General features: G+C 36.5%; 2 protein-coding genes across 5 annotated transcripts; both read left to right on the top strand.

Moving 5' to 3' along the window:
* The first annotated feature begins 3,851 nt into the window (after positions 1-3,851).
* Positions 3,852-10,021, top strand: LOC114365872 (tRNA-specific adenosine deaminase 2-like). Of its 4 annotated transcripts, none has more exons than XM_028322566.1 (6): positions 3,852-4,044; positions 4,434-4,459; positions 7,041-7,160; positions 7,379-7,522; positions 8,947-9,102; positions 9,293-9,677. In XM_028322566.1, the coding sequence occupies exons 2-6, from the start codon at positions 4,445-4,447 to the stop codon at positions 9,407-9,409; spliced, it is 552 nt and encodes a 183-aa protein (XP_028178367.1). In that variant the 5' UTR covers positions 3,852-4,044; positions 4,434-4,444; the 3' UTR covers positions 9,410-9,677. The 4 variants fall into 4 exon arrangements, 3 of the variants coding, with proteins under 3 accessions (XP_028178367.1, XP_028178366.1, XP_028178369.1); XM_028322565.1 differs by lacking the exon at positions 3,852-4,044 and adding an exon at positions 4,051-4,331; XR_003656984.1 differs by lacking the exon at positions 4,434-4,459 and having other exon boundaries at positions 3,853-4,044; positions 9,293-10,021.
* A 5,842-nt stretch (positions 10,022-15,863) lies between these two features.
* On the top strand, positions 15,864-16,895 carry Trs33 (trafficking protein particle complex subunit Trs33). The gene is made up of 3 exons (XM_028322557.1): positions 15,864-16,173; positions 16,259-16,522; positions 16,746-16,895. Exons 1-3 carry the CDS (start codon positions 16,087-16,089, stop codon positions 16,869-16,871), a joined length of 477 nt encoding a protein of 158 aa, XP_028178358.1. The 5' UTR covers positions 15,864-16,086; the 3' UTR covers positions 16,872-16,895.
* The last annotated feature ends 359 nt before the right edge of the window (positions 16,896-17,254 follow it).

A 17,254-nucleotide genomic window follows, 5' to 3' on the forward strand; every position in this document is an offset into this window, starting at 1 on the left:
AAGATAGGCCCCCTTAATTTAATTTATTGTCCGTGGTGCATAATCTTTTTCTTAAAGGTTTTAAACTTTTGTTTGTCACCTGTCATCCGCTTTGCAATGGAGGGAAGTCGAACCTTAATTTCGAACTCCTCCTATGTTCTTCTGATTAATTTCGTTGCGGGTCCAATGACAGTTTAACTTTCCATTGCAGGAGTTCTGTTGCGCGATGATGCGGCTCCCGTTGTATTATGAGTGCGATTTCTTGATGCGCACTATCGGCACTATGTGAATGCAGTTTTCACGTGTATGTAGGCACAATGCAGGAGTTCTGTTGCGCGATGATGCGGCTCCTGTCCCACTTTATACACAATGGTGCAGACCAGGCAGTTCGAAGCTCGAAGGACCATGTAGGGCAGCGAAGTTGTTGTAGGTGTTGATGATTGAAAGGCCGTGTTTCACTAATTAAGTTTATTGCCAGGTCTGCACAGTTTAATACACACAATCACAAGTGTAATGGCCGGAGTACGAAACGCTACTGGGCGCGAAGGCGACGGGGCTAGGGTTGCCAGGCGTCCGGCTTTAGCCGGACATGTTTGGCTTTTTAGGGTCTTGTCCGGCCAAATATTGCCTTGTCCGGCCTGTCCGGCTTTTGTTAGGCTTTTTATTTGGTTGCCGCGCCAGGCGAAAGTCGAGCCACAGAATCATATGAAGCGCACGCATCAGGATGTTGGTTAGCAACCGATGATGATAGTACTCACTCATGAGCTGACACTAATTGCACCCCCATAGTACTTATTATCCCGTTTGCTGTGTAAATGATAAGAGTAACCATTGTGCACTAATACAGGGTGTTTCAAAAAAACCCCTAATAACTGAAGGGTATTTAATAGACGTCTATAAAGAGTCCCTTGTTAATTTCTTACAGTCATAGCGACATATTCAAATTTCGGGTAAATTTATGTAAAATAAAAATATCGATTATAAAAATTCCCATCACTAATTTGGGTTCATTGTCCTACCAGGAGTGACCAGGAGTAACTTTCTATGTTCACGCCCCCGGCCACGCCTCATTAAAACATTCTGTGCGCCTAGTATTTACTAGGTATTATTATTATTTAATACCTACGGAGAAAAAAATACACGCACGTCGTTAAGAAAAAAAAAGCATTCAAAATTATGGTTAGGTACATACCTACAAAAGTGGCTCAAAATGACGTCCTCCTTGCTGCACGCATATTCTTGCCCGTCTTGTTATTCGCGGCGCAAAGTCAGTAGGAATCAATTCCTGTGTGCGGCGGTAGTGGTACGGATGTTGACCATCTTCTTTCAGTGTTCGCCAAACTGAAACATGGTTCATTCCAAGTCGCGCCCCGGCGCGCCTTGTACTGGTCGTCGGTTTGTCTTCAAAGAGTTGCAGAACCTCTTCTACACGCATTTCGTTTGTATTTGGGCGTCCACTAGAACCCGATCGATGAAAAGAGCCCGTAGAATGGAGACATGTCACCATATCATGGAAACACTGATACAACGGAAGCCGTCGCTGGTCAGCCGCCGGTCTACCTTCGATAAACTGTTCCCGATAAAGTTCACGGGCTTGAGTTAAATTTCCATCAGCTCGAGCCACACACAACATCATCTCATAATATTCGGAATTAGAAAACATTGCCATTGTAGCAAAACAACAAAAAACACAAAGCTTTCGAAAATAGTTAAACGATAGGAAAACACACCGATCACGCACGAAGCATATGAACGACTAAATCAAAGAAGAGCCGACGGCCGGTGTCGCGATCTTTCGGCGCTTCTGCACACTGCAAAGTGGTGCGAACGGGATCGTGCCACATGCCAAATTTTTGCAACTTCTTATTATGACAATGCAACATTTTAACAATGATTTTAGTACGCTAATTTTTATTTCACAGGTAAAGGAATGTCGCAATGTCGTTTATGTACTTACTTTGTCTACCAAGTTACGTCTCATTTTAAAATAGAAGAAATGTTAATGAATTCTCAGATTTATTTTCATATCAACATTCTAAAGCGTCCCTTAATAATTTTCACTTTTACAAAAGCAGCCTAAGACTGATTTACACGTATTAAGTAGTTAAGTAGGTAACTAAATTTTAACTTAATTTTAAGTCTATGTCCAAATGTCTCATAATTAGTATGAAACTGCTTATCAAAAGGTGTCAAGTGATAAGCCCCATCCACCAACTTACCCGAAAAATGAAGGTAAAATTTAGTTATCTACTTAACTACATAATACGTGAAAATCATCCTTTAAGACTTAATTTTAAGTGATTAAATTGCATTTAAACGACATGCAAATTCAAATTTAGTTACCTACTTATTACGTGTAAATCAGCCTTAATCATTTGTAAAACTTGATGTGAACGCCTCTGTACCTACTAATATCTAAAGATAGAACACTATTCGAATTCCGAACCTTGATGATCTCGTGTGGGAATCGAACCCGCGTTTTCCGCAATCCCGGTGGCTAACCTTTGAGCTACCGAAGCCCCAATGGACCGAACTAATCTTTAACCTCCTATGAGGAAAAATTACTTTTAGATCAATTACTTATTTATTCAAGATACTAATTTATACATTTCCAACATTATAACACCTTAAAGTTAGTACTTCTTGCTTTGAATGCTCCAATCGAACTGCCTGTCCGGCGGCATGCCCGCGATAAGGCAACTTCCCCTTCCATTCGTCAAAGTCAACCGGCTCGAAACGACTTATCGACAGCATGCCCCGGAAGTAGTCAAAATCAATACTTAAATAACAATTTATTTCTAAATTACTAAACTGTATACAATAAAAATTCTAAAATAATTACATTAAATAATAAACATGAAATATGTAATTGAATATAATACAGAATAAATTCTGAAACCATTATAATATCATTCAAACAGAATGTTCAACTAGCTGCCTTTAACCCGCTATAAGGTAGCCAAAATGCTGCAATTTATCTCATTAATAATTCGCTCAGTCAGCAGGAAAAGGAAAAGTAATATTCTATCTTCCTTATGATTGATCTTAACTTCACTTTACGATAACGAAGTAACTGAAATCGTTCTTTAGAGGAACTGAATACTACTTTGCAAGCTATTACCATCTAGTAGGCTTGATGTAGAAGGTAAGTGGTGCGCAACAAAGTTGGAAATAACATTCATCTGAGTCGTCAAAGTTTCGACCGAGTGTCTTACGAGTGGGGTTAACACTTACATGGCCTCCGTCGCCTATTTGGAGGTGGTGAAGCAAACATTTCCATTTCCGAGGATGATGAGGATGAATCTGAAAAAGACGACTCGGATTTCGAGCTTTTCCTTCATCCGGGCCGACAGAAGTCAACCTTTCACCGTCACCACTCTTTACCCTTACACTCTGCATCACTTATATTTCCTATTTGCACATTTTAACTGTGTTTTATTCTTATTTTATACTTAAAACAAGAAGATAAAAAAATTTTTGCTGTGTAGGCGGCAAAAATCACAAACGCTATGAAATGTCAAGTTGACAGATCACCAATTTCCATAGAAAGTGGTGCCAGCTGGTGGATGAAGAAGGTAAACTAGATGATAAAGCAGAGACAATTGGTAAGTTTTCTTATACCATAGACTAAAATAAGGCAAAGATCATAGACAGCTCTCTCAACAGAACGCTGTGTTTTATTAAGGCACATAATGATTAATGCTCAGTGTTTCGCGACTTTCGTTGCGCGACCTAGAAAAAAAAGTTCTATAACAAAAATAAAAACTGAAGACTTGGCTGTATAGCATAATGCCTTTGACTTTTTCTGCAAAAGGAAACTCGAAAAAAAAGAAGCAGCAAAAAAAAAGAAACTTGACACTAATGACATGACATTGACAGACTGACTTTGACACCAACCAAAACATGAAAACACAGATTTGTTAATTTGTTTGTATTGCGAGTGAAAATAAAGGCTTTTTCACAGATGGTTTCTTGATAAAATATTCCATGATTCCCAGGCCCTGGCTAAGCAAATTACGAAGAAGAAAATTTATGTGGATCGAGCATAAAATTTGAACATTACAGGTAGAAATTTACTTGGGCTAATTCGTATGAAGTTGTTTTGTTGTACTTTTTTTTGTCGATCCTTCAGGATCTGTGTTGATAACTACTGCTGGTGCATGTCCCAATAAATTGTGTTTTATGAATTTGTGCTAATCAACCTCTGCCAAGGACAATAATAAAAATGGAAACCTCAGAAGTGATTTCTGAGTTTTTTTCCAAAGAACTACCCATATCCACAAAATTTCTTAATCTGATTGACGAATTAAACGATGCCTTAGAAGAGTTTCAACTTCCTGGACAAGTACAATGTGTGTATAACCCAACTATTTATGCAAGACATACGTTTGAAATGTATGTTAGAAAATATTGCAATACCAAAAAACCTATAATGTATTTTGGTATGAATCCAGGTCCTTGGGGAATGTCTCAGACTGGAGTAAGAGATGTTTTTATACCACTTGCATGGTAAAATTATTCTTGTCATTATTGTAGTTTCATAAAATATTAATATCATCGGCTTGGCTTGGTAGGTAGGTATGTCGGTACCTGAGTTTGTGGCAGATTTAGTTGGCTCTCACTAATGTACAGTCATTATTATTTCAGTAGTGTAAATCAGTGTCAAAAGTATCAGTGTTGCAATATGAAGGCCACATTAATATTTAAATAAATTAATAACTAAAAAAAGGACAGGAAAATGAAATCTCATTTAATATTTTACTACACTGCCACTTTTGCTAAATTGATACTACACTCGCGAGCAAAACTATGGAATCACTTACATGAAGTTGTTTCCACGCGATCTTGTGTACTAACGAATTTGTTAGTAACAAAAAAAGTCACACCATTTTAAAGATTAAACTTTTACCTTTAAATTGATACCAAATTCATTTAAATCACACCGGTATTTAAAAAGATATCCCGGCTGATGTGAAGAAGTAAGGAAAAAGACATGTATCAACTGTTTGATACGTCGCGAGTTGCGGCCTACTTACCCCCCTATAAAAACACGTGTTTTCGGATTTTTGCTTTCACACGTTGATCCATACACATCTCAGCTTTTTTTGACACTTTACCTGGGATTCTACACCTTCAGAAGCAGCACAAATCCTTGCACTATTGCAAGAAGGGCTCAGCCTGCGGGCTGTCGCATGTCAGCTCCACATAAGCCAGTCCTGGGTTTCGAAAGTTTTAAGACGCTTTCGGGAGACTGGTGGCTTTATCCCGAGACCAAGTTCTGAACAGCGCCGGTGCATATCGCAGAGGGATGACCGTTTTTTCATGTCAACCTCTCTATGAAATCATCATTTGAGTGGTATCGACGTCCAGCAAGAGCTCAGAAATGTTCGTAGGATAGCTGTTAGCGTGTGGACAGATCGTCTAAGATATAAGCAATAGAATTTGACTCCAAAAAGGCCTGCCACAGGCTCGAAACTGACGGCAGGTCACTGACAAGCAGGCTTTCAATTAACTCGCACTTATTTTGATGGGAAGGCGAGTAATGGAGGCGAGTTTTGTTCTCCGATGAATGCAGACTGTGTTTGCAGTGCAGCAGTTGAAGAGGTCGGGTCTATAGGCAGCCTGGGGAGCGATTTGTGCAGTACTGGTTCGCTGAAACAGTGGCTTATGGGGGTGGCTTGCTCGACTTTCCATCGAGATGTGTACGAGCAAATTGAAAGCGTGCTTATCGGTGACCTGCCGTCAGTTTCGAGCCTGTGGCAGGCCTTTTTGGAGTCAAATTCTATTGCTTATATCTTAGACGAACTGTCCACACGCTAACAGCTATCCTACGAACATTTCTGAGCTCTTGCTGGACGTCGATACCAGTCAAATGACGATTTCATAGAGAGGTTGACATGAAAAAACGGTCATCCTTCTGCGATATGCACTGGCGCTGTTCAGAACTTGGTCTCGGGATAAAGCCACTAGTCTCTCGAAAGCGTCTTAAAACTTTCGAAACCCAGGACTGGCTTATGTGGAGCTGACATGCGACAGCCCGCAGGCTGAGCCCTTCTTGCAATAGTGCAAGGATTTGTGCTGCTTCTGAAGGTGTAGAATCCCAGGTAAAGTGTCAAAAAAAGCTGAGATGTGTATGGATCAACGTGTGAAAGCAAAAATCCGAAAACACGTGCTTTTATAGGGGGTAAATGGGCCGCAACTCGCGACGTATCAAACAGTTGAAACATGTCTTTTTCCTTACTTCTTCACATCAGCCGTGATATCTTTTTAAATACTGGTGTGATTTAAATGAATTTGGTATAAATTTAAAGTTAAAAATTTAATCTTTAAAATGGTGCCACTTTTTTTGTTACTAACAAATTCGTTAGTTCACAAGATCGCGTGGAAACAACTTCATGTAAGTGATTCCATACTTTTGCTCGCGAGTGTATTATGCATGTTATAGTTACACATTGTGAACACTTTTAAATATCTATCATTTATAAAGACATATTATTTTCTTTAGCTTTAATAGACATAATGCTTAGAGCTGTAGATAGCTCTCTTTTGGTATTCACTTAAAAATTTAACATACAACTAACAATTGAAACTTCAGCCAAGTATTATGCATTACTCAAATTAACTCATTTTTATAGTTATAGAACCTTTTAGTGCCCTCACTGCGATCCTAGCTAAAAACAAGTGAAGTCAGCCAGTATTCGGTGCAGTCCTGTTGTCCCCCCTGGTTAGCCCCCCTGAGGGGACAACAGGACTGCACCAAATATTCAGAAGTTAAGTCACTATTAGTTTGTCAGAAAAGGTTCAGCCAAACCAATGCGATCACACGCAATCAGCCGGCGTGCAGCGATGGCAATCAATGCATTTAAGAAGCGGAGAAGATCGCATTGGTTTGGCTGAACCTTTATGGTATTGGTTTTTTTCAGTCTGCATGAACTTAACTAGGTATATTGATACTACTGTTTGGGATGCATCATCATCAGGATGCATGTATGCTTTAAATAGAAAATGGCATTGTATTATTTTTTTTCTGATCTATAAAGTTAATACAGTCACAATTTCAGGTGCCATTTGGGGAAATTAGCTCAGTAAGAGACTGGTTACACATAGAAGGCCCGGTTGATAAACCACCAAGTGAAATAACACCACGACCTGTAAATGGATTTTCGTGCACAAGAACAGAGGTATGATTTCATAACATACCTTTCATGAGTTTAAATAAAATTATAAATAGGTACATAATAATTACAAAATAAATTAAACTAGATATTTGCGTAATAAATAGGACCTCACTGGTTACCAGGTCTCACTTATAATACTTTTAAACAATAATTATTTTGAATATAAGCATAATTAATTTTACTTAACACAAAGTAACTTATTGTATTTTCTTATGTTTCAGATAAGTGGTAAAAGATTCTGGGGACTATTCAAGGATATATGTGAAACACCTGAAAACTTCTTCCGCACAAGCTTTGTGTACAACTATTTGCCTCAGCAATGGATGAAAAACAATGGGTGCAATTTAACACCAGGGGATTTTAGGGTATGTTTCAAGACTTTCAAGAAATATTTGAATTCTTGGTATTATTCAAGTTTGTATCTGCTTCATTTTTGTGACTATTTTTTTTTTTATAATACACAATAGTACTTTGTCTATACTTATAATAAATCTGTAGAGAGGTCAATTCTGTACATGAAATATATTTTCAAAATAACTATTAGGGGGTGATTAGTGATCGATACTGATGCCAAAAATGCAATCAGTAAAATTTTTGTCTGTCTGTCTGTCTGTCTGTCTGTATGTTCCTTATAGAAACAAAAACTACTCGACGGATTTTAACGAAACTTGGTACAATTATTCTTCATACTCCTGGGCAGGTTATAGGATACTTAGGAATTCCCACGGGAACGGGAATTAGCGGGAAAATCCTTTTGTATGAAAAATCTAAACCGCGTAAGTTAGACGCTTGAAATTTGGCATGCAGGTACCTTAGTAAACTTAAAGCTTAGTTACAACAGGATATTGCAAAATTCCCACGGGAACTGGAATTAGCGGGAAATTCCTTTTGTATGACTGACTCACTGACATACCCACGCACAGCCTAAACGGCTAAACGTAGGCACTTGAAATTTATAAGGGACGTAGCTTAGGTACCGTAGAGGTGCACTAAGAAAGGAATTCCCGAAATTCCCACAGGAACGGGAATTAGCGGGAAAATCCTTTTGTATGAAAAATCTAAACCGCTTAAGTTAGACGCTTGAAATTTGGCAAGCAGGTACCTTAGTAAACTTAAAGCTTAGTTATAACAGGATATTGCAAAATTCCTACGGGAACGGGAATTAGCGAGAAAAAACATTTGTATGAAAAAATCGAAGCCACGTAAGATAGACGCTTGAAATTTGGCATGCAGGTACCTTAGTAAATTTAAAGCTTAGTTACAACAGGATATTGCAAAATTCTCACGGGAACGGGAGTTAGCGGGAAAAAACATTTGTATGAAAAAATCTAAACCGCGTAAGATAGATGAAGGGGGTAAAACGGGATCCACGCGTACGAAGTCGCGGGCGGCCGCTAGTTATTAAATAAACCAAAAGCCTGAATGAAATGTAGGTATACTTGAGTGGCGAACATATAGACGACGACGACTTTATGTAGTTGTTACCATTTTGCAACCAAAATTATAGTCTGATGCTGTATGGTGGTTGTGGTTATCACACTGCGCCGCGCTCCGACAGATTTAATCATTGTATGCAAATACCTCAGTTTGTATAGAAAACACGCGCGGCACTTCACACTGACAACGCGTCCGCGCGCGTGATTTTTTATATGAAAATCACGCGCTCCGCGGCGGAGCGCGGCGCAGTGTGATGACCGCCTAAATATGATATGACTGTACCTACCTACCGGCTCTCAAGCGACGATTATGGATGAAAGTGTTTGAATGATAAATCTGTTTTATTTTTCAGGTAGCACAAATGCAACCGTTATTTGAAATATGCGACCCAATATTTATTAAAATTCTTCAATTGTATGATGTCGAGACAATAGTGGCAGTTGGAAAATTTTGTGAAACTCGCGCACAGAGGGCGCTACACCGTTATTTACCTGGAAATTGCATACAGGTAACACTGAGTTTATTGTTGCCCTGAAATTTTAGATGAGTCTTGTTTTGACCTTATACTCTTATCTTACTTACTATTATTACTTATATGTATTACAATAGACATGAGTTACAAAATAAAAATAAGTAAGTTTTAAAAAAGTTGAATAATGAAAGTACATGATAATCAAAGATTTTTATTTCATTTACAGATTTTGTATTTGCCTCATCCAAGCCCAAGAACCGTCAACAACAATAATTGGGACAAAAAGGCTATTGATTGCTTGAAAAACCTGAATTTACTAAAACACTACACCAAGACTGAATGAACTAGTTAGAGATGAATCATTAATTTGAAGATTTTATTTTTAATACTCAGAATTTTCAAGATTATTAAAGATATAGTTAGGTAAACTAGTTTGTACTTACCAAGGATGATTGAATTTATGAATCAAGCGTTAGAGCTAGCCAAAGAAGCTTTGGAGGCGAAAGAAGTACCAGTCGGATGTGTGTTCGCCGTGGACGGAGTTATCGTCGCCAAATCACGCAACTGCGTAAACCTCACGCGTAACCCCACCAGGCATGCCGAGATAAACTGCATAGACCAAGTAATTGAATACTGTATGCTTAGTAATATAGACCATAAGGCTTATTTTAAGAAAGTGTCCGTTTATGTGACAGTTGAGCCGTGCATCATGTGTGCTGCCGCTCTCAACAATCTCAATGTTTTAGAAGTTGTTTATGGATGTGCTAACGATAGATTCGGTGGTAAGACAGTCTTGAATGTTAGTCAGTTTTACCAAAACAGCTACAAATTAAATGGGAATTTAATGGCGGATGAAGCAATGTCCCTATTGAAGCAATTCTACAAAGGATCTAATCCGAACGCTCCAGAGTCAAAAGCTAAAAAAAAGAAAGAATGTGAATGATGATGATTATTTGATGATTTAATTAAACCTAGGCGCAGACCACCAACTTTTAGTTTGCCGATAGTTGGGCACGATTCTAATTTGTATGACGAATCGGCCGATACCAAATCGGTGTAATGTGCGCACTTTTGTGGCACTTTCATACATCTCCATCCTGATCAACAGCCCGACCCAATTATCGGCCATCTTAAAATCGGTGGTCTGCGCCTAGGCTAAATTTTCCATTTACCTATTAAGATTTGATACAAATTTTTGAGACCTGCCCAGCAACCGCGCGATTTTAGATCTATTCCACTTTGATCACTTGGGTAATCTAATCTAGGTTATCAAAGGGAATAGACCCGATTTACCCTGTCTGAATAAGGCCTAAGATACATTCTAACTTAATTATTATTATTTACGGGATTGCTACCATGTACTTTAAGTTTCTTTTATGTTCGAAACTTCGAACACATTGTTTCATATTTTTTTATAAATAAAAAAACTATTCCAGGTTAAAAACTTTTCTTATTCTAACCCATGGATATCCACACTACGAATTTATCCCGTTTGAATGGAAATTCTTTAGTTTCCATTCTAGTTAAGATCGGGTTTTAATGTGCGATTGCAACAGTGTTTCAATAAATTACGTAATAATCTCGACATATCCCTATAAGTCCATGCATGACAAACTTTTCGCTATGAAGTAATATGGAGAAACGGGAACAAACGTAATATCGTTATTAATATTAAAATATTAGGTAAATCAGGTAACTAGTAGGTAGTTCGCCTACGTCTAACCCGATCTGGATATTATTTAAATACATAATTATGTAATTAATTACTGCTTACTTTGTGGTCCTAACAATAATACAAAAATTGTCCATACATACAGTTTCTTCAAAAATCTCTATATTTTCTGCTATACTCCTTTTCATAACTATTTTGAGGGTTTTATTTCAAAATCAAATTAAAAATAATAACCACGTTATGAAGAGTTTAAAAAAAATCAATATCAACTTTGTATTATTATTATTCCAATTTCTTCCATAAACTTTGATTTTTTCACGAATTTCAATATCGAATTACTTCATAAATTGGAAAGAAGAACATATAAAAAAATATAATAGAACCAAATAAAACAATTGGTTGAAAACACGCGAGAAATAAAATTGAACCACAGTTTTAGGTCTTTCGGAAAAAATAAATAAAAACTAAAATATCAATAAAAAAAAGTAGCTCACATAGGGTAAAAAAAGCCAATTTGTATTCTCAAAATGAACTTACCTATACACCCACGAAGTTTTTCTAACCTTCCGCCAAACACCCTGTATATTTAGATAGATTAGCGGAAATAATTAGAATGTGGAAAAAAAACATTTTACAAACTTTAATCGAACCATAAAATAAATACCTAACTTTTTTAGATTGGTACTCTAACTGAATGGATGGATAGTTCCCATTCTAATTTCAATTTGCCCAATGGTTGACTAGAAGAGAATGCCATGTCGTCGTAGGTACTTGTCAAAGCTATAGGGCAAAGCCTAGCCCATAAATTCGTCTTTTGTACTTTAAATAAATGTTGTGCAAGATATTTTAAAATAATGCAATATATTAAAATGCGGGATTTTTGGCTTCGTCCCTTTCGTCTGTAGCGGCATCCTTACGATACGACATCGACGGGAAAGGCGGGAGCAGAGGACCACTCGTCTGTCTTTATCGTCGTCGAATGTACCTATTTTTCAAATTATTTACTGCTGTACCGGAAGTCACGCATCATACTTATTACTTTTATTTTTAACAGATTCATCTTGCAACTTTACAAACGTACTTTATTGATGTAATTGAAAGGGGAAAATTTTAAGTAAGGTCACAATATTTTATCTTGTCGCTTCATGCAAGTAATAGGAGGCGACAGAAACATAATCTCATTTTGAAGACTGAACGAAACAACAGCCAACTCAACTGTTTTGTTTTCTACAGCTAGAAGGAATTTAGGGTTTCGCGTGTTTAGGAAGTCCTAGACGTAGTACCTACCTAGACTATGTAATATCCATTTTGTTGGTTTTTAATCCGAAAGAAAAACGACCGAGCGTTATCGATTCAAAAAAAAGTTTAATAAATGAGAGTTGCAAATAAAATGTCTCGTAACTTTACCATATTTATTAGGTCAGCAAAAAATTAATACAATCCCTGTTACAATGTATTATTTTCACATTATTATGTTTAATCAAGCTTAGATAATACCTATTTCATATTGCATACATACCTACTTAGCTTTATAACAGCATAGATAGATAACACATTCATTTGGTTTACAAATATGAATTTTGTATGTAGACATAGAATTAATGAATAAAATAAGAACTATCAGGCCGGTAACCCATTACTAGGTAGGCTATGTAAAAAGAAAGAAGTTGGATGCGCGAAAGTATTTCTGTGACAGGCAAACCACGCGGGAAGAGCCGCGGAAAAAGGCAAAGATAAATAAAATCTAATAAAAATACCCAAGAGGCGTATTTTTGAAGCACTTTCAATTCAAATCCGAATTAGATCTAATCATATCGGAATTCGTATAAGAATTTTGCATGCAAATTAGATTTTTAATGCTTTAAAAAATACTTTTCCGGATATAAATGTACCTATAGATACCATCAAACCATACCTATTGATAATATATTAGAACTCTTTTTCATTCATACATTTCGTCTTATAACTAGAGCTTAATTGCTCACTGTTTCAACATAAAAGTGAGATCTATAACTGGAATAACATTATATTAAACATTTCCCTTTTGTATGCCTCAAAAGCCACTACAGTCAAAATATCCACAAGGATATCACAGACAATTTTCACTAAACCTAATATGAGATCTCACAATTACATTCCCACAGTGATGAAAAATCATTTGTACAATAACAGGGGTTTAAAATATTTTAAGGCAAGTAACTAAATGCATTGTGCTTAACATGTTCCCTTATCAGGTGTAAACTACAATAAAACTGGGAGTAAACAAAATAAGAAATTAAATAATATCCTACCAAAATTAAGGCGATTACATGGCCGAACGACCTTGANAAACGACGGTATATCTATGGACAATCACAAAAAGCTACGTATTTTTTTCGCGGAGCGACGATCGACCTATCTCACCTCCCCAATGGTCGAAGCGTGACTGACGTTAACCGAATAGAACGCTGTGATTGGTTGCTGGTGTTCGGTTTAACGGCAATCTTGTATTATTACTCAAAATTTTAGGTATAGTTCCAAAATACTGAACTGTCCTACCCCTGACATTGACAGTGGGGCGCCACCGTCAATAGCGGATTGCTGGTTCAGATTTTTGCCATGTTGGAAACCATATAGTTGAACGATGGTAGCGCCCCCCTGTCATTGAGTTTTGTGGGACAGTTCAGCGGCGTGGGTCATCTATACCTAAAATCGTGTGACCAACGTATTTCGCTTTCTCAATTCAAAATAATTATAAGAAGATATTTTTTTGACTATTGTGTGGAAAGTATATTTAATTACGATGATTTTAGTATGCTACACACAAATTGAATGAAAATTGTGAATGCAGTAACCAAATGTTTCATTGCAACCGAAGCCCCGAAGGTGTGACACGATGAGAACGCGAAAAATGACCCCGTTTTTTATCGTTTCATGATGTGATTTTTTCGCATTATTTTTGCTTCTATTACGATAAAATTTATTTTGTATGTAGCTAAATACAGTGTGAGTCACGTTAAAGTGTACATATGAAAATAGATGAAACTAGACCTATTTTTATCGACAAAAAAGAGGTCAAAATTTTTTTGATATTTTTTTTTTAATTTTTTATTGAATTTTCTTTCTTCCAATTACTTATTGTAAAGAAAACGTAATAACTTTTAAACTAAGCGGTATATCCTGACAAAATAAAAACAGTAATAATGCTAAATAACAGGCGATACTAAAAAAATACATAAAATACACAAAAAAGGCCAACAATTAATAAAAAATGATACTTTTTGAAAAAAATCTGCTTTTAAATTCGTGTTTTTTTGGTTATTTGATAAATTTCTCCAAAAAATGCCCCTATAACCGGTGGTTTTTATTACTTTGTATTATTCTCTATCGTATTACCTTCGTAAAACCAAAAATCGCATGTCTCTATCCCTATCACAACGTTTGCAATGATCGTTTGAACTAAGCCTCTTCGGGCGCGCCATTCAAAGCTTCGTTAACAACGAAACTGAAAATGGCTCTAGATTTGTAATTTCGATAAAGACAAGTTAGATTTCAAATAAAAACAAAAGATTTCGAAGTAAAATAAGCATTTTAGTTAAAATTAAAATTGTCTCTACCTGTAGCGGAGAATAATGTTGTGGCAGGCCTTTGTTCAAACGATCATAGCAAATGTTGTGATAGGGAGTTGTTCATGGATGGTTCATGTTTACCTAAATACGAAATTTTGACCATTCCATGAAGACCGAAAAGTGACCGGTCGTATAAAACCGTTTCATGGATTTGCGTTTTATTATCAAAAAAACATTTGCTAAAACTCATTGTCTTTAACAAATAATAAATCAAATTCATGTTTAAATGCAGTTTATGACATAATTTTTAAATTGTCACTATTAATATTTTTACTGAATAACCTGTAAAAGTTAATTCTACAATTTCTGAAAAATCACCTTAAAGTAACCTTTTCATTAGTGTAACCTAAAAGTAACCAATGCAGTTCAAAAGTAACCTAAAAGGTTACAAAAGTAACCTTCTGGCAACACTGATTATTTGCTCCATGCGTATGACAGTTTAACGCAAGTTTGGAACAAACAAAAAACAAACTTGATACTTCATCTTTGAAACATAGCGCAAAATGCAAACTTGCTTCAAAATTAAAAAAGCCTTGAAACATCATACCTAAATCAAAAAGCTTACAGCAATATTGCCACAAACTTGATTTGTCATATTTGACGTGACAATCTAATTTCAAATAAAAATCATGTTTGCAGCAAGTTCGCTTGCTATCTGGGCATATACTCACGTCCGAAATACCGCAGTGTCTCAAGTCGAAAGTATTTGACCAATGCGTGTTGCCAGTGATGCTATACGGATCTGAGACGTGGTCGCTTACTATGGGCCTCATAAGAAGGCTCAAGGTCACCCAAAGGGCGATGGAGCGGGCTATGCTCGGAGTTTCCCTGCGTGATCGAATCAGAAATGAGGAGATCCGCAGGAGAACCAAAGTAACCGACATAGCTCGCAGAATTGCTAAAATCAAGTGGCAGTGGGCGGGGCACATAGCTCGTAGAGACGATGGCCGTTGGGGCAGGAAAGTTCTCGAGTGGCGACCGCGGGCTGGAAGACGTAGCGTGGGCAGGCCTCCTACTAGGTGGACCGACGATCTGTAAAAGTCGCGGGAAGAGCCTGGATGCGGGCAGCGCAGGACCGTTCATTGTGGAAAACCTTGGGGGAGGCCTTTGTCCAGCAGTGGACGTCATTTGGCTGAAAAGAAGAAGAAGAAGAAGAAGATTAGTAGAAAATTACAATTTGCGTCTGAATCAAACCCATTTAACCTAAATTTTCCCATCCTCTTATGTCTTTTACTAAATAGGTATTCGATTTTTCACAGTGTACCTATGTTAAAAAAACATTACAGGGTGTCCCAGAATGGGTGAATCAAACTACTAGGGGAGGTAGCTCTATTAATGCACAATGCCTAAAAAATTTGATTTTGATTTTATAATTTTGTTATTTAATGGCCAAAGCCAATAGCCAAAACGTGAAAATCACGTTTTGGCTATTGGGAGCAAAATAGGATGATGATGGTACACGAATGGGGAGAAAAATTGATAGAGGAGAGCGGCATCCCTAAATGTCAAAATCATCTGCTGTCAAAATTGACAGTTGCAATGGCGAATTGGCGACACAGTTTTCTTCTTCATGTTCTTTCCACAGTTGTGTTTATGTATGTATTTTGGTATAATTGAAGACTTGTGTTAAAGACTAGCAAGCTTGAGATTCCTTCCACACAATTATGATTTACAGAAGAACGTATAAATTGTAAAATATAGTACACCTCTATAAACAAATCTTCAAGCTGTTTTTGAAGAATGGCTGATGATATTTTATTCGACTTATTGCATTCTGAAATAATAAACTATGCTCTGGAGCAATCGAAGGATAGCAACGATAAGAAGGTAATTATCGCAATGGGTATGGATGGGTTTTCATCTCTATGGATGATCAACATTCAATAAAATGTACAAAAATATTAACTTCCAGGAGGTGGATTTATCAGTTGTGGAATACATCGGTTTTGCTGCTGGTTATAAAATAATGGAGAGGCTGACTAGAGAATGGCCTAGATTTAAAGACGAACTTGATACCATGAAATTCATTTGTACTGATTTTTGGACATGCATTTATAAAAAGCAAATAGACAATCTGCGTACAAACCACCAGGGTGTTTATGTTTTGCAAGATAATGCATTTCGGTTTCTAACTAACTTCTCAAATGGTCATCAATACTTGGAATATGCTCCCAGGGTTAGTATTTTACTTGCTTTTTTAAAATATTGTTCTTAGTGGAAATGAGTAGAGTACCTATACATCAACAAAATTGTTTTCATAAGTATAAAAAAAATGTTAGGGGCTCCTATCTAACCCTAAGTTCAGTTAAATTAACTTTATTGTTTTATACAGTTGTGCAAGTGTTATTATTTAAGCCAATTTTACAAACTGTTTACTACATATTTTTTATTTGTTGCAGTATGTGGCCTACACATGTGGGCTCATAAGAGGAGGTTTGGCCAATCTTTGCATCAACAGTGTGGTCACAGCAGAGGTCCAGTCTATGCCATCATGTAAATTTCATATTCATGTTCAAAGATCATAGTAAAAAAAATATTATTAGATAAATCTTTAAATACAAATAAATTATGTTTTAAAGATTTATTTATTTTGTTAAACTATAAGGTATCTTTTTAATTATTGCAAAATTTATTTACTTGTGTATAGCAAATTACAGAAAATAAACAACTTATCTATCACAAGACAAGAATCTTATTTTCTCTATCACTATTCAATTTCAAACCCTTAACTAAAACAAGACAAACTCTTGTCTCAACTCAAGTACTGTGTAGCGGAAATCGCTTTATCTATTTTAATATCTAAGGATTAACCCCCTTACTAATAAAACTTACACGCTTGTTGAACAGTGTTTTAAAGCATTTTAAAGTGTCGTTTATTTAGTATGAAAATGTCATTTTAAAACAGTGT

The sequence above is a fragment of the Ostrinia furnacalis genome, unplaced genomic scaffold (genome assembly GCF_004193835.3).
Source record: "Ostrinia furnacalis isolate ACB-3 unplaced genomic scaffold, ASM419383v2 OfSCF7664, whole genome shotgun sequence".
Lineage (NCBI taxonomy): Eukaryota > Metazoa > Arthropoda > Insecta > Lepidoptera > Crambidae > Ostrinia > Ostrinia furnacalis.